Here is a 22,364-nt window from a genome sequence, read left to right on the forward strand (position 1 = left end):
AGGATGTGTCCAGCATCAAAGTATTCATCTCTTCTACTGAATCATTTGTGTTTTCTGAGCATATGTGGAAGGTATTTCATGTTCCTGTGCAGGCTTCTTTTGCGGGTGGGGGTTTCACCAAATGTGTGGAATTTCAAGTCTCATTGGTCAGTATAGGAAGTGATCTATCCCTCTCTCTTTCCAGTTCTCTCCTCTGGCCTTCCCACTGCAACAAGATGATGATGATATGATGATGATGATATTAACAACAGTGGACTGCCTTCAAGTCTATTCCGACTTATGGCGACCCTGTGAATAGGGTTTTCATGGTAAGCAGTATTCAGAGGTGGTTTACCATTGCCTTCTTCTGAGACTGAGAGGCAGGGACTGGCCCCAGGTCACCCAGTGATCTTCATGGCTGTGTGGGGATTCGAACCCTGGTCTGCCAGGTCCTAGTCCAACACTCTAACCACTACGCCATCCTGGCTCTAAAAGAAGAAGGTTTCAGTCAGAAAACTGAAGTCTTGCCCAATTGCGCAAGGAGCACAAACTCTGGAAAAGTAAATGTAAGTTGAAGAGAAAGCTTAAGGCTCAGACAATTCAACAAGATTGATGATGATGATGATGATGAACTGCCTTCAAGTCGATTCCGACTTATGGCGACCCTATGAATAGGGTTTTCATGGTAAGTGGTATTCAGAGGTGGTTTCCCATTGCCTTCCTCTGAGGCTGAGAGGCAGGGACTGGCCCCAGGTCACCCAGTGAGCTTCATGGCTGTGTGGGGATTCAAACCCTGGTCTCCCAAGTCGTAGTCCAATACTCTAACCACTACACCACACTGGCTTTCATAACAACAGTAATAATATACTGCTTACATGCCAAAGTAGATTCTAAGAGGTTTACAAGTGTAAAATCCATTATAAAATCTAGACATAATTAAAATACACAATAAAACAATTCCATCAAAGCATTAAAAAGATCCATAATTAAAATATACAATAAAACAAGCCAGTTAAAAAGCATAACAATTAAAACAGTTTAAAAACAATTAGAACAATTAGATCAGGAAGTTCAGATTCAGCGGAATGCTTGCCTAAATAGGTGTGTCTTCAAGAGCCGCCATAGTGCCAAGACTGATAGGGCCTCTCATATTTCGGCAGCTGGGGCATTCCACAACACTGGTGCCACCAGTGAAAAAGCCCACCTCCGTCTTACCACAAGCCAATAATCAGCAGACTGTTGAAAAACTAACTGGTTTCCATTTGCTGTTCTTAATGGCCTTACTGGGCAGTGGAGGGGAAGATGGTCTTTCAGGTAATCATTGTAGATGAAATACAAGCAGTTGAATTGACCCCCATCTAAAGTTAGAAACATCCTCTTTTTTCATCTTTCTGAAAAACTGAGCCTCAAGTTTTGCGTCTCATGCTTAAATTACAAATTGGGTTTGATTGATGTACTTAGCATTATGGGATTGTATCAAACACTAGTTCTACTCAGAATAGACTAGTGGTGTAGTTGTCCAGGGTCTCAGGGGATCTTAGACCCCTTACTTTTTTGGGAGCAGGTTTCCAGCAGGGTCCCTGTGTCTCCAGCATCCTATGAGTCAATCAGCCTGAAAGGGGAGTGTGTGAGCTACTGAGAAGTCTTCTAACATGCTTCCTTGTCTTTTCCTGCTGATTAGAGCCAATCAGAGTGAAAGGAGGTGAGTCAGCCACTAAGAAGACTCTTTTCAGTAGCTAACACTCTCCTCTTTTGTACTTATTGGCTCCTAGGAACGTATGTTGTTGTGGAAGAAGGCATTAACAAGGATATAATTCTCAACCCAGCAGCAAGAAAAGGAGGGGTGCGGCTCTGACTATGATGAACAGACCCTGCACTTCTGAATTTACCACTACACTACTGGAGCAGACCCATTGAAGTTAATGGACATGACAAACTTTGGTTCATTGATTTCAGTGGGTCTGCTCTAAGTAGAACTTAGTTGAATACAATCCGTGGTTCCATAATGTAATGCTTTCTTTTCTGAACATGAGAAGATGGCATAAGACAAGATGCTATCCTCACCCACATTTGATTTCCACGAAACATCATCCAACCCATTAAATATAACACTACTACAATTTAGGCAGCAAATATCAAAGCTCAGTTTTCTGATGGGAGTAATGTTGAACCAAAATAAAATGGCTCAGACATGATCAGGTGAGGACCAATCAGAAGAGAAGAGGTGCAGCATTAGAGAACAGGCCCCAAAGAACATTATTGGCTATGTCAAAACCTAAAACACCAAAAATTGACAGGTAGAAATGCAAAGAAACCTCCCTATTTTTATTCTTGCAGAGCTGTTCCAGAATTTTCCTAAAAGTTTGGTTTTCTGTGTTAAAAGAAAAAAGAAAACGAAAAGGCACAGGAGGATAATTGCAAAAAGGTTATGATGTATCTTTTTTATGTCATCAACAAATGAGAAAAGACAAGTAAGACGCAGCATGATATTTATTTATTTATTATTTGGTTTCTATCCCGTCCTTCCTCCCAGCCAGGAGCCCATAAAGAAGTGATAGAAATGTATAAAATTATGTATGGCGTGAAGAATGTGGATACAGAAACATTTTTCCCCTCTCTCATATCATGAGAACTTGTGGACATTCAATGAAGTTGAATGCTGGAAGATTCAGTACTGACAAAAGAAAGGACTTCTTCATAGAACACATAGTTAAGCTATGAAATTTGCTCCCATGGGAGGCGGTGATGGCCACCAAATTAGATGGCTTTAAATGAGAATTAGACAAATTTATGGAGGATAAGGCTATCAGTGGCTACTAGCCATGATGGCTGTGCTCTGCCTCCACAGTCGCAGGCAGTATGAGTCTGAATACCAGTTGCTGGAAACCGCAGGAGTAGAGAGTGTTCTTGAACTCAGGTCCTCTTTACAGGCTTCTGGTTGGCCACTGTGAGAACAGTATGCTGGACTAGATGGACCACAGGCTTGATCCCGCAGGCTCTTCTTATGTTTTTAAAAAGATCACAGTGGTGTACATGGCTCCCACCCTTTGCATTTTATCCTCACGACAAGCCTGTGAGGTTGGTTAGGCTAAGAGATAGTGATTGGCCCAAGGGTACTAAGTGAGTTGATTTCAAATCCTTTTTGCTCAAAAATGAAATAGGAAAAAAACCCACTTGCGTAGTTATTATGAAGTATTAATAAGTAACCACAACAAATGAATACACTCCTTGCTTTTTAACTATGTTAATCTTGGATGTATCCAAGCACGAGTATCTGAAAAGAATTGCTGTAAATCTGAATTCATTTGACCCCCTCCTTCTGAAACACCATGCGTGGTTTTGCACTGAAGGTAACATTGCCAGCCTAAGATCAGTGTATGAGACACCTACAGTAACATAACTGCAGGATGAAATGGAAATGGGCTGCCTTCGATCCCAACACATGGTGACCCTATGAACAGGGTTTTCATGGTAAGCGGTATTCAGAGGTGGTTTACCATTGCTTTCCTCTTAACTGCAGCGTAACATAACATAACTAGTTTACAGCTCCTGAAACATTTTTGCATGGATTAAGGCTGGCACTGGAGGTGAGCCTTTAACAGCTATCCTTTTCCCTGTTGAGTTCCACAAGGCGCAACATTGAGGCTAAGGAGGAGGAGGAAGCTGACAGCCGGAGCCACCTCCATGCATGTAGAAAGGCAGGCAGGTGGGGGCAGACTGAGGCTAGTGGGGCAGTGCTTCCCAGAGTTGTTTCCCAGTGACTGGTATTCAAAAGCACACTGCCTTATTCACACAATACAGAATTAATTCATGGGCTTTGCTGCCACAATATATGGCGTTGGCCACAGGCTGAGGTAGCTTTGAAAGACAAATTCATGGAAGTGGGCATGTCTGTCAACATCTGTTAGCCAGGACAGCAGAATGGAACCTCCAGGTTTAGAAGCAAATGACCAATTGCTTGGAGGTAAATGAGGGCGGGAGCTATTGCCTTCCCCCCACTGCTTACGGGCTTCCCAGAGGTGTCTAGTTGGCCACTACAGGAAGCACGATGGTGGATGAGAACCTCTGGCCTGATCCAGTTGTGCACTACTTTGTTCTAGAGCAAGGGTGAAGAACACCTGCAGCCCTCCAGATGTTGTTGGACTCCAGCTCCATAAGGACATAAGGAGAGCCTGCTGTTCCAGGCATAAGGCCCATCTAGTCCAGCATCCTGTTCTCACAGTGGCCAACCGGATGCCTTTGAGAAGCCTGCAAGGAAGACAACAGCCCTCCTGGGGTCTCCAGCAACAGATATTCAGACTAGGGTTGCCAGGTCCATGGCCTGAGACTGATCCTGTATCTTTAGGAGAAGAGAAAGTCAGCCAAGTGCAGGTGTTCTTGCAACTCTGTAATGGGAAAAACCACAAGGTGGAATTCTCCCTTCCCTCTGCACAACATTTAAAGATACAGAAGACCTCTTGGTTGCCAGGCCCAGCCTCTAAGAGGTCTTCTGTATCTTTAAAAGTTGTGCAGGGGGAAGGGAGAATTCCACCTTGTGGTTTTTCCCATTACAGTGTTGCAAGAACACCTGCACTTGGCTGACTTTCTCTTCTCCTAAAGATACAGGATCAGTCTCAGGCCATGAACCTGGCAACCCTAATTCAGAAGGATACTGCCTCAACCGTGGAGACAGAAAAATAGCCATCAGCCTTAGTCAGCATGGCCATTTATCAGGAAAGATGGGAGTTGTAGTCCAGCAACATGTGGTAGGCCACAGTCCTATCCTAGATATTCTTCAACATCCAATGATGTTGGAAGATTCAAATACTTCTTCACAAAGCTCATAGTTAAACTATGGAATCTGTTCCCACAAGAAGCAGTGATTGCCACCAACCTGGAAGGATTTAAAAATGGGTTAGACAACTTCATGGAGGATAAGGCTATCGAAGGTTACTAGCCATGATGGCTATGCTTTGCCTCCACAGTTGAAAGAAGGATTCTTCTGGATAACAGTTGCTGGAAACCACAGGAGGGGAAAGTTGCTCTTGCACTCAGGTCCTGCTTGAGGGCTTCCTGTGGGCAAGTGGTTGGCCACTGTGAGAACAGGATGCTGGACTAGATGGGCCTTTAATCTTATGTTTTTATGTTGGAGACTCAAGTGGTGGTGACAGTTGCTATTGAGTGGAGCAGAGTATGGCTGATGCTGGGAGGGAAATTTCAGAAAGTGTCACCAGGACCGTCTATTTCCCTTGCATGAAATAGCGACGAGCAAGACCCCTCTGAAGTGGACGAGCATCATCGGGAGAGATTGCTGGGTGAAGGCCACCCATTGCTACTAGCAGGAACTGGGGTGCACCTCAGAAAGAGGAAGGAAGCGGGAGGAGGCAAAGGAGGGAAGGAAGGAGAGCCAGAGAGAAAGAGGGAACAAGCTGCCGACAGATAGACAGAGGTAACGAAGCACAGAGGTAGAGGGAGTGGATCTGAGAGGCAGAATGGAACAGTGACAGAAAAACCCAAGAAAAAAACTGGACGTCCCGAGAGGAGATACAAAACAGCAGTAGGATTTAAAAGTCAAGGAGGACAAAAAGCTGGTGTCAAAAAAGAAATCAGAGAATCAGCAGGAGAGGAAGGGACACTCACAATAAGCTGGAGAACGAACTATAAAGGACAAAAAAAAAAAAGGAGGGGAACCTGTGAGAGCAGTGTTTAAAATACAGGCTGGCCATAAATAAGTGAACTTGGAGCCGCCAGCAGGCCAGGAAGAGAGAGGAGAGAAGGAACTGGGGATTTCGACTGAGCATCATGTCCCAAGGAGGATATTTTGACAGCAGCGACCAGCGGCACTATCAAGCCCTGGAAATGCCCCCTGCCAGGCCCAGCGGGACGGATCTGGGCCCACTCTGTGAATCAGAGCTGGCCTCCTACATTGGAGACGAGCAACTTCTCTCGGACCTGCTGCAAGGGGCCCAGCAGCGGGGGCCCAAAGGCACCCCATTCTCTAGCTTCTTCCCTGGGGAGCCATACCCCTACCTGGCTTATGGAGGGGAGCGCAAGGGCCTCGGACCCTTTGACCCACGGCCTGTTGCTGTCAAGGAGGAGCCACGAGGTGGCGATGCCGGGCGGGCAAGTGGACGGCACCTCTACAACCCCATGCACTTCCCACCAGCCCACTGCGCCCAGGTGACCCTCGCCCAGCCTGGAGTGCGTGGTGGGCAAGCCCTGAGAGTACTGAAGGTAAGAAAGACCTGTGCCACCCTTTGCCCTTGCCCCTTGAGACTTTCCCTTTCCAGAAAGTATTTCAGACCACGAACTCTTGACCCAAAAACCTGACATCCTCTCCATACTGATCTTCCCAAAGCATTTATCCTTGTTAACTCTTGTTATTGTTAGTGCTTTACGGGGTGCAAGAGGGCAGGTCTCTGCCTTTAGGAGTTTACAGTCTACAATCCGACCCATGGGAGGCAGAAGAGGAAGAGGAAGGAAATGGAGGCAGTGCAGAAGAGAAGAATGAGCAGTTATGAGCAGTTACCGCAGCTACACTTGCTCAGGCTTAGTTACAGCAGAGCGCATGGACTAGAGCAGGGGCAGCCAATGTGGTGCTCTCAATATGTTGGTGGACTCCAACTCCCATCAGCCTCAGCCAGTTTGGCCACTGGTCGGGGACGGTGGGAGTTATTATTTATTTAGTATTTATTTAATTATTTATTACATTTATACCCCGCCTTTCTTTTCATGATAGAAACCCAAGGCGGCTTACATATGGTTCCCAGGTGGTCTCTCATCCAGGCACTGACCAGACCTGACCCTGCTTAGCTTCAGCAGGGTGCTGGCCTCATGTACCTTCAGATCATAGCCTGTTGTTATAGTCTAACAACATCTGGAGGTCACCATGTTGGCTACCCCTGGACTGGGACTTGTGCTTCACAGAAAAGCTTTTGAGGAGGGATTTTAAGAGACCAAAAGAGACAATGTCTTCTGACCCACATGCTTCCTACTAGGGTCTGTGGGGTTCTGTGATTTGACTCTCTCCTCTCAAAACTGGGTTCCCTTTATTCTAATCCACAGCAAGCTTTGGATCCTGGATCCTTTCTGTCTGGAGCCATAGGACTTGCAGGTATGACCCTCAATCCTGAAGTATTCCTCTGTACTCCTAAAACCTGACCCACGCGCCCTCCTAACCTGGGACCCCAAAGTCCCTCACCAGCCTTTGTGGATGCTATATCTACAGTATTGGAAACGACACAATAGCAACTCTACTTCAAGATAAAGAGACGGGAGTTAAGCCTTCACAAGTCTTAACTGTGGCAAAACATCCTTCATTGTATGTGCCATGCTCACCATGAAGTCCGTTAAAGGGTAGATTTCTCCAGAGGTCCTTCCGATGATTGTGAGTGAGCAAGACGGGGATGCTCATAATCTGTGCTCTTTTAGGAGGTGGTGGATAGAGAACCAAGGTGTTCCTTTCTTCTCTGAAAAAAAAAACCCAAGTAGTATGGAATATTGCCTATATTGTCTAAAGCAGAGGCTTCCAAAGTGTGGTCTGTGGACCTTCACTCAAGTGGTCTGTGACGTGTCTGTAAAAATTAAAATTAAAAAACATTCAGCATCTAGCACAGCACATTACGACTGCCACAACAGGCATGAAGAAAATCATTAAGTGGTCGGTCCACTAAGACCCTCAGCAATTGTCAAGTGGTCCATGGGGAAAAAAAGTTTGGATACAACTGGTCTTGAGCAGCCTTCCCTAACCGGCTGCCCTCCAGAGGTTTTACACCACAACTCCTATCAGCCCCAAGTTGCAGTCCAAAACTTTGGGAAGGGACCAGGCTGGGGACGACTGATCTAACGCAGCTGTTGTACAGCAGAGCAGTGGTGGACTAGGTGCTGTATAAAGAGCGAAGGAGTCACTTAGTGCCGGTCTGGTTTGCATATCTGCATTTGACAATCCTGAGCTGGAAGAGCAACATCAGAGAATGGCGAAGGCCATGAAGCTGGCTCAGAGAATAGTCAGTGGTTGCCCAGATCAGGAAAGGCACTGCTGAAAAGGAATCTTCTGAGGAGAGACTCAAAACAGAAGAGGGGAATTAGGTGGTGGTGGGGGGGTGTTTTCTGGGCACAGGGTGCTGCGGAGCCAAAAGGTTAGAGGATGGAGGGAGAAGGGAATGTAAGCAAGGAGGCCTAGCAGTGCCAGGTCAGGGGTGGGAATCCTGTGCTGCTCCAGATGTGGCTGGACTACAACTCCCATCAGCCCCAGCCAGCACTGCCAATTGTTAAGGATGATGGGAGATGTGGTCCAACAACACCTGGAGGGCCACAGGTTAGCCAGCCCCGTACATGGCTCATATTGCATGGAATAACAACCCAGGGAGAAGGATCTCTTACACTTCCTCCTGACCTGATCAAACTATTCTTCATTTGTTTGGAAGGTTTGTGTACCGCCCTTCCGCTGAAATGGTTCCTGGGGCAAAGATCCAGGGTAGATTTCAGCCAGCCCCACCTGTTTGCCTTTTTGCTTACAACCAGTCAGGAGGAGGCTCCACCTGCCATTGGCTCTGGTTCTGCCTGTCATTGGCTTTGGCTCCACCTTTTGTTGGGCTCTTTGCCTTGTGCCCTACCAGTCCCAATGAGCACCAGCCACCACTGCGTGTTAATCTTCTGCAGTGTCCACATGGCATTGTTGGCGTCAAAATGCCAGCCCGTGTCTTTTCCCCCAGATTTATCCTTGTTGCAGTGGTGAGGGTAGGGGTGGGGAATCTAGTACATTAAAAAGGCCCCGTCTGGAAGTGCTACACCATCAGCCTAACTTCTGTTCCCCGGGAAGGAGGTTTGATTGGTAAACCACTCTGGAAACTGTAGCTCTGTGAAGGGAATAGAGGTCTTCTAACAACTCTCAGCACCCTTATCAGGCGACACTTCCCAGGATTCTCTGGGGAAAGCCATGGCTGTTTAAAAGTGGAATGATAGCACTTTAAATGTATGATGTGAATGTGGCCTAACTCTTTCTCTTGCAGTTCTGATACCATCCCTCAGGGCCGGTTCTAAAGGGCGGCCAGGTGGGGCACTGGCCCGAGGGCCCCTTGGGCTACAGGGGCCCCTGAGGGGTCCCTCTGCTCCCCTTCCATGATTCGCAACAGGATCACTGCCACAGATCGCGTGGCGAGAGCTTCGGAGCTCCGCCATTCCCTTGCTTAACCTACCTTGTCCTGTTGTTGTGCACGCAGTGCTGCCCTTAACAAAGATGGCAGCCGAGGTTTCCCTAAGGGGCTGAAGCCTCTGCCGCCATCTTGGCTGATGGCACGCATGCGTGCTGTGCACTGGCACCCTTGCCATGAACCAAGATGGCAGCAGAGGCTTCAGCCCCTTAGGGAAACCTCGGCTGCCATCTTTGTTAAGGCCAGCGCTGTGTGTGCAACCACAGAACAACTGAGATAAGTAGGTTAAGCAAGGGAATGGCGGGGCGTGCAGAGATCCTGCCACAAATCACAGAAGGAGAGCACCGGGGCCTGGGGCAGGCTTGTGCCCAAGGGCCCCAGCATGTCTGGGGCCGGCCCATCCCTGACCCATGGCTAGGAATGGACGAATCTGGCCATTTTGATTCTCTTCGTTTCTCATTTTTTTCAATTTTCAATTCAGTTTTCCACATCTCTGTAGCAATTTGAGATTTTTTAAATCCACATGAAAAGTCTTCGATATTTAGTGCAGATTTCTCCTGATGTACATGTTTTTGTGCAGTTGTGACTTTTACACGTTTTTGCAAGCAATTTTCTCTATAATGTAATGCATTTTGTATGCTACTTTCGCTAACATACTCGTTTTTATGCACATTTTCCCCTCGCAGATGCATTTTTGTAAACATTGGTTTGGCTGGGGAACTGCACTGCCAAATTCAGAGAAGTGCAGATTTCGAAGGATGGCTGGGTTTCAGTTGGTGTGCTGTTTGGTAGATGCACCTTTAAATGCTCACAGTTGAATTTCTCCATGCCTGACCTATGGCTTCCTGTTCCTTCCTCTGTCTCCGCAGGGCCCGTCTTGCAGCCCTTCCCCACCCTGCACTCCCAAGGGGAAGAAATCGTTGAATAAAGACAGCTTGGAGTACCGATTGCGCCGCGAGCGCAATAACATCGCCGTGCGCAAGAGCCGAGACAAGGCCAAGCGCAGGGTCCTGGAGACACAGCAGCGCATGGTGGAACTCCTGGGCGAAAACGAGAGGCTGCGCAGCCGGGTGGAGCAGCTCATGCAAGAGACAGAGACCCTACGTGACATTTTCCGCCAAATGCCAGAGGCGGCTGGGCTTATCAAAGGCCTTGGGGGCTGCAGCTGAAGCTGGCAGAGAGCAAGGAAGCCGGGCCGGTTGGAGGTGGCTGCAGTGATGTTTCACATCAAGGTGGGGTGGGCGGGAGTTTGAACATGTAAATAAAAGGATCCCTTGTGGCACATGCTTGCTTTTGTTATCCATTGTTGGTTGGTTTTATGTGGGGAACTTGGGGAAGGGCCGTAGCACAGTGACAAAGTCTCTACTTTGCATGCAGAAGGTTCCATGTGCAATCCCTGGTGGCCTCTCCAGGTAGAGTTGAGAAAGACATTTCTCTGCCTGAGGCCTTGGACAGCCCTTGCTGAGCTAAATGGGCCAGAGTGATTGACTCAGGATAAGGCAGGTTCCTGGGTGGTGAATTGCTCCAATAGCTCAACTAGCTCAGTGCTGACTATCCTCATGAAAGAGATCTAGAGGTCTTTCAACTAGAGATGCTAAGGACCGTACCTAGGACTGTATATGTGAAACCACTGGCCTACTTTGGGGAAGATATGGAGTAAAGTCAGCAAAGCGGGGGGGAGCAATCAAAGGGCAGATTTACATACTTTACACTTTCAGTCTAGCACTCCCTTACTCCGCTTAGCATAGGGCAGCCTTTCCCAGCTAGTAGGCTACCAGGTGTTGTTGGACCACAACTTCCATCAGCCTCAACCAGCATTGCCAATGGTCAGGAAAGATGGGAATTGTGGTCCAACAACATCTGGTGGCCCACTAGTTGGGAAAGGCTGGCACAGGGGCAAAGAAACCAAGCCAAATGAAAGTCCTCAATGGCTGTGCAAAAGGTGCAGCAGCAAAGTAATTTGCATCAGAAATGAGCGAATGACAGAGCTCCTTGACATATGGGCACAAGATGAGGGCTAAGCAGCAAGGATGGCACCAGCAATCGGCATCTTTGGGCAGCTACCAGGGCCTCAAGCACCCTTGGAGGGCCCACAGCTCTGATCACTACTGATGCCTACTCTGTCCCCCTCTTAGACCTAGCTGCCATTCTAATTCCCCACAATGCCCCTGACATAGCATTGCTCCAGGGGACAGTGATAAAATTAATATGGCAGGTGGACTAAGTTAGATGGTGCTGCTCAGAGCACTGTTGTCCTCTACAGTCAAATAAGCCCAGCAGGGCTTACTGATGAAGGAGCCCAATAAGGAGCCACTTTGTTCAGTCTCTTGATATGAGGTCAATTCATTTCAATAATCATTTGGGAGGATTCTTTGTTTCTACAAATCTTTAAAGTGCCACTGTAGGGATATGCCCAGGACTCCATGTCAAAAGGTCCTAAAGTGGGTGTTAGGGGTGCATATCAGAACTGCTTGTGAGCAAACTGCATGCTTCATAACAGCTCCTTCAAACCTGGAACCAACCCTATTGAGGTGGGATTTGAATGCGAAACTCCTGCTGTGCCACACCACCTCCCTATAGCAGCCTTTGCAGGTGAGTGAAGGCTGCCCTATAGTGTCAGGCCTTTCATTTTTCCTGCACCAAGACACTTGTCCCTCAAGCTGAAAGGGTGCTTCAAATTTAGACACCTTTTAATTTTTTAATTTTTTGGCATTTGATAAGCTTCATCAGACTAAAATGTGACACACTGTCTCAGAGTCGCACATTTAAGCAAAATTAAGTGATATGATTTGGTAAAAGACTTTTTTTGTTAACGGATATAGCTTTTGTCATAGTTAAATAGAGACCCAGTGTGGTGTAGTGGTTAAGGTGTTGGACTATGACCTGGGAGACCAGGGTTTGAATCTCCACACAGCCATGAAGCTCCCTGGGTGACCTTGGGCCAGTCACTGCCTCTCAGCCTCAGAGGGAGGCAATGGGAAACCCCCTCTGAATACCGCTTACTGTGAAAACCCTCTTCATAGGGTCACTATAAGTTGGAATCGACTTGAAGGCAGTACATTTACATTAAGAGTTAAATATGACTTTTGTTTTTGGGTGCCCTCGTTTTTATTATTTATTATGGCTAAGGGGCGTCCAAAGCTGGAAGTGGTCCAGGCCTCTCTGGACCTCTGGGAGAGCGACGTTCTTGAGTTCACATGACCGAAGCACACTGGGGAGGAGGACTAAGTGGGTAAATAAACACCCCCACAACCACCTGTTCTGACACAGTTGCCATTTGTGTGAGTACACAGGGTCAAGCAAAGTGAAGCCAGGAAGCATGTGAATGCTGTCCTCACGTGTCGCTGCTGCATGAGATTTGGGCATAGCAGATTTACAGTTATTTTGGCCTGCCATCATGGATCTCTCTATCAAGGACAGGACTCCCACCACCTCTGAGGCTCCTTCCAAAGGTAGCGTGTCTGAAAGCATGTGCAAATAAATATTTCCAAATGCAATAATTATTGTTATATGCATGTGCATTCCTTGTAAGTCTAGTTGTGTTGTGCCCTTCTCCTGTCCTTGCAACTTAGGCAGTCCTAAAAAATACGCTCCCCTAAAAGCTGAGTGATCTGTATTGGGTGGGGGCTCTCCAGCAGAGAACACAGGAAGTGGCCTTCTACTGAATCAGTCTATTGGCCCATCTAGCTCAGGATGCGTACGCACCATACATTTAAATCACATTATTTTCCCTAGAGAATCTTGGGAGCTGTAGTTTACACAGAGAGCAAGAGAGAGGTACAATTCCCAGCACCCTCAACAAACTACAGTTCCCAGGATTTTTGGGGGGAAGTCATGTGCTTTAAATACAGAGCTCGGAAAAGTTACTTTTTTGAACTACATCTCCCATCAGCCCCAGCCTGGCTGGGGCTGATGGGAGATGTAGTTCAAAAAAAGTAACTTTTCCAAGCTCTGTTTAAATATATAGTATGTACGCAGCCCATATCAGGGCTGGGTTATCCACTAGACACAGTGCCTAGGGCAGAGAGGGGAAACTTTGGCCCTCCAGATGTTGCTCAACTACAACTCCCATCAGCCCCTGCAAGCATGGCTAATGGCCTGGGATCATGGGACTTGTAGTTTACCAGCATCTGGCTCCCCACACCTGGCCTGGGGCCTCTCTCAAACCTGCTAGCAGGTAGCTCCACAGAGTACCTACTTGTCTTTTTGCTCACATGTCTCCTCTCTCACAGAATAGGCTGGAAGCTGCAACTGGGCAGACTTCAGGAGCAGCAGCATTCTCTTTATGCGACCTATGCAATGTAAAAGATGGCTATGATGATGAGAGTGCCTATGACCTACAAAGACTTTAGTCCAGCCCTGAGCTCAGTCTTGTCTACTCAGATTGACTAGCAACATCTTTCCAGGGGCTCAGGCGGGGAACATCCCCAGCCGTACCTGGAGACGCCATCAGGGACTGAACCTGGCACCTTCTGCATGCAAAGCAGAGGCTCTACCACTGAGCTGCAGCCCTTCTCCATAGTGTGGAGAATGGGAAGACTTTTTTCTCTCTCCTTCGTAATACCAGGACCCAGCGTCATTCAGTGAAGAAGCAGAGACACAGGAAAGAAAAAAATGAATTAGTTTTCCATACAACCTATAGTTAAAACAATGCAATTTGTTGCAAGTCTTAGAGATGGCCACCAACTTAAAATGGCTTTAAAAGGGGATTAGACAAATTCATGGAGGATAAGGCTATCAGTGGGTACTAGCAGTCAGTGGAGATTGGTGGCTCCAGTATCAGTGGGGCAGTGAATCCATTCTGGGTTTTAGTCTGCACTTTTGAGGAGCTGTCCAAGGTGCTGAAAGGTGGGGACATGATGATAGCTTTACAAAGTTATGTATAGCATGGAGGAAGTGGACTGGGTGAAGCTTTAGTGAAACTCAGGAGTCATCCAATGAAACTGATTGGCAGTCATTTATGGAGTTCTCTGCCCTGAGGTGTTGTAATGGCCATGGGCATACATGTCTTCAAAGAAAGAGATCACACAGATTTGTAGATGGAGGAATAATCACATCAACGTCTGTCAGCTATGACTGCTAAATGGAGCCTCCATATCCAGAGGCTGTGTATCTGTGAACATCAGTTTCTGGGGACTGTGAGTAGGAGAAGGCTGTTGCCTTTATGAATTCTTTGAGAGTATCAACAAGCATATAGATAGAGGTGATCCAGTGGACATAGTGTACTTAGACTTTCAAAAAGCGTTTGACAAGGTACCTCACCAAAGACTTCTGAGGAAGCTTAGCAGTCATGGAATAAGAGGTCCTCTTCTGGATAAGAAATTGGTTAAGAAGCACCTAGAATTAGGAGTGAGCAGTGAAGTGGCCAAGTTTGCTGACGACACTAAATTGTTCAGGGTTGTTAAAACAAAAAGGGATTGCGAAGAGCTCCAAAAAGACCTCTCCAAACTGAGTGAATGGGCGGAAAAATGGCAAATGCAATTCAACATAAGCAAGTGTAAAATTATGCATATTGGAGCAAAAAAACTTAATTTCACATATACGCTCATGGGGTCTGAACTGGCGGTGACCGACCAGGAGAGAGACCTCGGGGTTGTAGTGGACAGCACAATTAAAATGTCGACCCAGTGTGCGGCAGCTGTGAAAAAGGCAAATTCCATGCTAGGGATAATTAGGAAAGGTATTGAAAATAAAACAGCCGATATCATAATGCCGTTGTATAAATCTATGGTGCGGCCGCATTTGGAATAGTGTGAACAGTTCTGGTCGCCTCATCTCAAAAAGGATATTATAGAGTTGGAAAAGGTTCAGAGGAGGGCAACCAGAATGATCAAGGGGAATGGAGCGACTCCCTTACAAGGAAAGGTTGCAGCATTTGGGGCTTTTTAGTTTAGAAATCAGGGGGGTCAGAGGAGACATGATAGAAGTGTGTAAAATTATGCATGGCATTGAGAAAGTGGATAGAGAAAAGTTTTTCTCCCTCTCTCATAATACTAGAACTTGTGGACATTCAAAGAAGCTGAATGTTGGAAGATTCAGGACAGACAAAAGGAAGGACTTCTTTACTCAGCGCATAGTTAAACTATGGAATTTGCTCCCACAAGATGCAGTAATGGCCACCAGCTTGGATGGCTTTAAAAGAGGATTAGACAAATTCATGGAGGACAGGGCTATCAATGGCCACTAGCCATGATGGCTGTGCTCTGCCACCCTAGTCGGAGGCAGCATGCTTCTGAAGACCAGTTGCTGGAAGCCTCAGGAGGGGAGAGTGTTCTTGCACTCGGGTCCTGCTTGCGGGCTTCCCCCAGGCACCTGGTTGGCTGCTGTGAGAACAGGATGCTGGACTAGATGGGCCACTGGCTTGATCCAGCAGGCTCTTCTTATATTCTTATGATCTTATGATGTGCTTGTGGGCCTTCTGAAGACATCCGGTTGGCCACTGTGGAAAGGAAGCTTGGGGACCAGATGGACCTTTGGTCTGATCCCCCAGAGCTCTTCTGATGTGTCTACACTGCCCCCACCAACATCCAACTCCTTGATGTGAGCCAGGATGCTCTTCACCTAATGCATCCCTGGTGGGCCTCCACTCAGCTATCCAATAGGAGTTGAGACAGCAGGATTCCTCTCTGCCTCACAGGACTCCTGGGTCCCCCTCTCCCTCCCTCCCTCCCTCCCTCCCTCTCTCCCTCCCTCCCTCCCTCTCTCTCTCTCTCTCTCTCTCTCACACACACACACACACACAGAGCCAAGGGTTGCACAAGCCAGTGGTTGATGTTACAACCTCCGGAGAGCAGCTTTTTGGGTGGAGGTGAAGCGACGTTTCTAATCTCCTGGCCTCCCTGGAGATCCTGTGGCAGCATCGTGCACATCGAAAGAGATCCCTGCACTGTGCAGGAACCTCCTGAACTTGGGTTGGGTATGTCACAGCACCTCCTTGCCTAGATTTCACCTTTATCTCTCTCTCCCCCCCCAACACACATATCCTGCCCATCAAGGGAGGGGTGCAGAGGAGCCAACCTCAAGGTAAGCCACTTGTGTTGCATTATCTTGTGAAAGAACCTGTTACACCACCAGGAAGGAGAAGCAACTCTGCCACAAACCACATGCTCTTCTCCCCCCCCCGCCATAATCGCACACAGACACCCATCTTGGAAGTGACCCCCGACTTAGAGTAAGCGAGAACTGGGAGTCCCACCTCAAATGGAGACAGACCCCTTCCCTCTAAACCAGCTAGCCCCTACCCTCCGGGGCTGGGCCTCTGTAAGTCACTGGCTACGCTATGCACCTCCACCCTCTCTCTTTCCACACCATCAAGGTCTACCTCCTCCACACACACCCAGTCAAGACTCATTGCAACGAGTCAGGTTTGCGAAACTCTCCTCCTGAAATATTTAAAGGAGAGGGGCAGAAGACTTGCTTCTCTCTTCCTGACTGGGGGTGGGGGAGAAATTCGATGTTGTTTTACAGTTTAATGAGAAATCATCTAATCTGCACTGCTTGAACTGATACGCAAAGCAAAACAAAGGCATTGTTCGAAACTTGCACAGCTCCGAATTTTGCGATGTAGTTGTCCAATGTTTACAAAAATCCATACATTATGGGAAAGTGTGCATAAAATGCAGATATTTGTGAAAATAGCATACAAGAATGCATTATATTAGGGACAACGGCTTGCCAAAAATGTGCATGTTAGTTAAAACGGCATACAGAAATGTATTTAGTAGAAGAAAGTTGCATAAAAACACTTGACAAATTTTCATGAGGATTTTTTTTTAATTACAGGTTGCTGCAGGACCTTGGAGAACTGAATTTAAGATTGGGCAAAAGAGGAAATGGAGAGAAACCACAGCGGACAGATCCATCCATCCCTATGCCTGACCCACCTCCCAGGCCCATCACAGAAGGGGCCTAGAAGTTGGAAGGGGCCTAGAAGGCCATCAAGTCTGGTCCGCTGCTCACTCTAGGAACCCAAATTCAAGCATACTGTCAGATGTTGGCGGACTCCAGCCCTAGAGTAGAATGTGTCAGACCTGCCTTTTATATGTATAGATGTGTTTTTATTTTATTTTTGGTTTTATAATTGGTTTTAGTGTTTGGACTATTATTTATTATTATTTATTATTTAGTTGCATTTCTAAACCGCCCTATAGCTAGCAGCTCCCAGGGCAGTGTACAACATGATAAAACCACAATATTTAAAATACAGCATGTGTGTATTGCGCAGACAATATAAACATTATTTATTATTACATTTATATCCCTCCTTTGCTCCAAGGAGCTCAAGGCAGCTTACAAACATGGTTCTCCCCCTTGTGATTTTATCCTCACAACAACCCTGTGAGGGAGGAAGGGAGGTTATTTATTTATTTGATTTGATTTATATCCTGCCCTTTCTCCCAGTAGGAGCCCAGGGCAGCAAACAAAAGCACTAAAAACACTCTAAAACATAATAAAAACAGAATTTAAAACATCTTTTGTTTAAAAAGTTGAAACGCAGTGACTGGCCCAAGGTCACCCAGAGAGCTTCACGGCAGAGCAAGGATCTGAACCCTGGTCCCAGCCTGACACTCTTAACCACACTGGCTCTTGTATTATAATAGTCATAAGTTCCTTTGGGTTACTTTCTGCGAAAAAAGCAACTAATAGATAATGATAATGATGATGATGTGACCAGGAGACAGAGACATCCAGCAGGAGAGGAGGGAAGCAAGGCCTCCCTCCTGTGAGGGGAAAGGGCCAGAGGAGTTCTTGAGAAGGAAATGAGAGAGTTAGAAGGTGACTATTTATTATCATTATTTGAAGGAAATTAGAAAGAGAGGGAAACGGTGAATATCAGTTAATAATAATGATAATATTCACCGTTTCCCTCTCTTTCCATTGTTGTTGCTGTTATGTGCCTCCAAGTCGACTACGACTTATGGCGACCCTATGAATCAGCGACCTCCAAGAGGATCTGTCGTGAACCGCCCTGTTCAGATCTTGTACGTTCAGGTCTGTGGCTTCCTCTCTTTCTAATCTCCTTTATATAATGAACATTCACCTTCTAATCTTTCTCATTTCCTTCTCAAGAACTCCTCTGGCCCTTTCCCCTCAGAGGAGGGAGGCCTGACTGAGATTAGGAAGGAAAGGAGAATAAAAGATGAAAGGTGCTACAGGAGGAACAAGTGAATGTAAAAGGATGAGGAAAGAAACTGGGTTTTTTTGCCAGTGGTGGTGGTGGGGAATGAGGTGCAAGTTGAGTGTGAAAGAAGAATGGGAGAAAAAACTGCAGGAGATGGGTAAACTGCTCTGAGGAGCATGTGGGATGAGAAGGGAAAATGGGGGGGGGGGAAGCCTCCTCCCACTTAGAGCCTTTGGATCAGCAAATTCTGCCTAAAGTTGGAAGGCTGAGCTTCAATACTTCCAGAACAGGTCTGTACTTAGGTTCAGGAAAGCTGAACCATGGAACTCCTTGCTGCAAGGAAAACGCTGTGGCAAAGAATATAGCCATCTCGAAAGATGGATTTACATCTCAGTGGAAAGTGATGTCTGTGAATAACAGCTGATTGTGCCACACTCTGCCTGCATCGACCATCATTTTGTGACTGGCAGGCCTCAGCCATTTCCAGCCATCTCAAGTGGGCCTGGACTCTGGAGGTAGAAGGTGTGAGAACCACTGCAGTGGAGGACACCCCCAGTGCCACGCAAGATTCGGTTGCCAGCCTAGCTAGCTTCTGTAGATGGATTTTGGGGCTGGTGTGGGTGGGAGGGGAGGGGAGGAACAAGATGGAGTTCAGCCCTCTTTTTAAAAAATCCTGATAAGTTTCCAAGGGATCGCTGGACACCAGACACCATTTGAAAACCGTCGCTCTCTGCAAAGTAACCCATGATAAAATGTTAGGTCTGTGAAAAAAACAATCATCATAAACAAGAGAGCACTGCCTAATTTGGACAGGCCTACAAGGGCCTCTGGTGGCCACAAGCTGAATTAGCACAGGAGGCTGCTTTATACCAAGGGCAGGTAAAAGTTTCTCATTTTTTCAATCTTAAATTCAGTTCTCCAAATTTCAGTAACAATTTGTAATTTATTTTTTTTAATCCTCATGAAAATTTATCAGCGTTTTAGTGCCAATTCAGCCTAATAAACACATTTTAATGCAATTTTGCCTAGTACACACATTTTTTGCAAAGCAATTTCCCCTAAAATAATGTAGTTTTGTGTTATTTTCACCAGTATACTCATTTTTCCACACTTTCCCCCTAGTATATGCATTTTTGTACACATTACTGTGTTGGAGACCTGAACTGCAAAATTTGGATTTAAAAGGAGGGCTCCGTTTCTGTAGTATATTGTTTCTGAAAGTGCCAGTTTGTTAGGTTTGCCTTTAAATACAAACTGAATCAAATTTCTCCCTCACCTCTACCTCAGAGGCTGGAAACTGGCCCCTTCTTGTCAGTGGGGCTGCCAGAGCAGGACCCAGGGCCGTCTCAACAGAACGAAGCAAAACATATTGCTATCTAGAGCCTGCTCTCCACCTGCTGTAAGACCATTCAGTCCAGAGTCTAAGATTACAGCATCAGCAGTTGTTGTCTTCACAGAGAAGTCAACAAGTTTGCCTGGGCTCAGCATCAACAAAGTCTTGTTTACGGCAGCCTGGAGGCTGTTGCAATGTGGGGGCTTTGCGGCCATCATTCCCCCTTCTTTCTTATCTCGCCTTACAGATGATTTATTGTGGGTCCTACCCAAACACAGCCAAGGGCTTTGGGACTGGCAAACAAGAGGGGTTGCCTCACGTCTGGGTGGGAGCAGAAAGGGGACGTGTCCTACTGGGGCCATAAGCTACAGGCAGATCAAGGGGATGGAGCAACTCCCACATGAGGAAAGGTTGCAACATTTGGGGCCTTTTAGTGTAGAGGAAAGGTGAGTAAAGGAGGGGGAACATGACAGAGGTGAATAAAATTACGCATGGTTTGGGAAAAGTGGATAGAGAGAAGCTTTCCCCCTTTCATAAGATTAGAACCCAGGGGGTGTCCAGTGAAGCGGAATGTAGGAAGGTTTTTGGACAGACCAAAGAAAATATTTTTTTCACACAGCACGTAGTTAAACTATGGGATTCTCTCCCACAAGAGGTGGTGACGATCACCAACCTGGATGAGGATTAGACAAATACATGGAGGATAAAGCTATCAGTGGCTACTAGCCATAATGACTATGTTCTGCCTCCACTGTTGGAGGCAGTATACCTTTGAATGCCACTTAACAGTAGAGTGCTTTTGTGCTCAGGTCCTGCTTTGGGGCTTCCCATATTTATTTATTACATTTATATACCTCCCCATAGCCGAAGCTCTCTGGGCGGTTTATAGCAATTAAAAACATTAAAAACAAATATACAAATTTTAGAACACAAAAAACAATTTAAAAACACAATTTAAAATTATTAAAAGCAATTTTAAAACATGCTAAAATGCCTGGGAGAAGAGGAAAGTCTTGACCTGGCACTGAAAGGATAACAATGTTAGCACCAAGCACACCTCGTCAGAAACATCATCCCATAATTTGGGGGCCACCACTGAGAAGGCCCTCTCCCTTGTTGCCAGCCTCTAAGCTTTCCTCAGAGTAGGCACCCAGAGAAGGGACTTTGATGTTGAGCATAATGTACAGGTGGGTTCATGTCGGGAGAGGTGTTCCATCAGGTATTGTGGTCCTAAGCCATGTAAGGCTTTATAGGTTAAAACCAGCACCTTGAATCGAGCTCAGAAACATACAGGCAGCTAATGCAAGCAGGCCAGAATCAGAATAGGCATCTGGCTGGCCACTGTGAGAACAGGACGTTGGACTAGATGGGCCACTGGCTTGATCCAGCATCCAGGCTCTCAAGAGTGCCTGCAGTTCTATAGCATTCGACTGAATGGGGGCAGGACTCCAACAAAGCATCCCCTTTGCAGTATATACAACTGCAGAGGAAGGCCTGAGAGAAGCATCAGTGGCCTGTCACAATGGAAAATTCTACAAGGATGCATGAAGGAATACAATCAAGAGTGGCACAGCTCTGCAGGTTTAAAAAGCAGGGCGGGGTGAACGGTTGCCTGGTTCCGTTCACTGCAGAAACTGTGTGAAGAATAGACTTTTAGTTGTACAAGGCCTTGATCAGGTTGCAATCAGCTCTTGGCAATAGAAAGGAGGGTGTTGCTTCAATTTCCAACATAAGAGCGTATGAAGAGCCCTGCTGGATCAGGCCAATGGCCCATCCAGTTCAGCATCTTATTCTCACAGTGGCCAACCAGATGCCCATGGGAAGCCCGCAAGCAGGACCTGAGCGCAAGAGCACTCTCCCCTGCCAGTCAGAAGCAGAACATAGCCCTCAGGGTTAGCAGCCATTGATAGCTTTATCCTGTATGACTTTGTCTAATTCTGTTAAAGCCATCCAAATTGAGGGCCATCACTGCCTCTTGTGGTAGCATAAGGACATGCATTCCAGTTTATTAAACTATTAAGGTAGGGGAGGTGGGAGACAAGAGATACTATAATCAGAGCATTGCAGTGCTCTGCAGATCTGAACTGCACATCTCCCTGGAATGCAGGGCACAGTGAAAAAACCGAGTGTGAACTTCAAATGGAAGAAATCCATTTATTTGTTGCATTTCTGCTCTACCTTTCTTCCATGCTGACATGCAAGGCTCCACGACAGCTATATATGGCTCCCAAAGCGGTCTCCCATCCAGCCACTGACAAGACTCAAACCTGCTTAGTAGCAGCAAAGTTGCTGCATTGCTTGTCTTCAGGGTGCCGTGAAAAGAAAACAGGGCCCATTTCAATGTAAACTGGAAGTGAGTGAGTGAGTGTTGATATGCACAACCAGGCACATTGCAGACGTTCCCATCAGTTAGGTATTTGTATTAATTACTGACTGAAGATCCAAGCTCTGGATGCTAAGAGGTTTCTGAAACGGTCATGAGGCACAATGGCCCATGATTTCACAAATGGGGACTCTTGGCTGCAAAGGGCAATCCAACTGATAGAGCCCTTTGATTATTCTCCAGCACGCATTCTCATTTTTAAGTCAGCAGCCACCAAAACAACTTTTAAGGACATCCAGGATGGCTTACCTAGGTTGGCCAATCTAAACTTGATCTCTTGGTATTACATGATTGTTTGATCATTTCTGATCTTAAGGGTGCAATGTGAACCCAAGATCTACTGGCATGAGTGAGTTAGGATCTGTGGGATCTCCAGCTCAGCCATTTGGTTCCTGGCTCAGCCAGGCTATGCCAGTA

The 22,364-nt window shown here is 46.6% G+C and overlaps 1 protein-coding gene across 1 annotated transcript; it reads left to right on the plus strand.

Annotated features, from left to right (window-relative positions):
* The first annotated feature begins 5,548 nt into the window (after positions 1-5,548).
* CEBPE (CCAAT enhancer binding protein epsilon) lies at positions 5,549-10,279 on the plus strand. Its single transcript, XM_061589805.1, has 2 exons — positions 5,549-6,192; positions 9,980-10,279. The coding sequence occupies exons 1-2, from the start codon at positions 5,761-5,763 to the stop codon at positions 10,277-10,279; spliced, it is 732 nt and encodes a 243-aa protein (XP_061445789.1). The 5' UTR covers positions 5,549-5,760.
* Positions 10,280-22,364: the final 12,085 nt, after the last annotated feature.

Source organism: Rhineura floridana, chromosome 11 (genome assembly GCF_030035675.1).
Source record: "Rhineura floridana isolate rRhiFlo1 chromosome 11, rRhiFlo1.hap2, whole genome shotgun sequence".
NCBI lineage: Eukaryota > Metazoa > Chordata > Lepidosauria > Squamata > Rhineuridae > Rhineura > Rhineura floridana.

What these genes read in the sequence shown, in the direction of transcription:
- CEBPE (XM_061589805.1), top strand. Translation starts at nt 5,761, where the DNA reads ATGTCCCAAGGAGGATATTTTGACAGCAGCGACCAGCGGCACTATCAA. An exon ending in AAGCCCTGAGAGTACTGAAG is followed by an intron (nt 6,193 to 9,979) that starts GTAAGAAAGACC and finishes CTGTCTCCGCAG; the next exon opens with GGCCCGTCTTGCAGCCCTTC.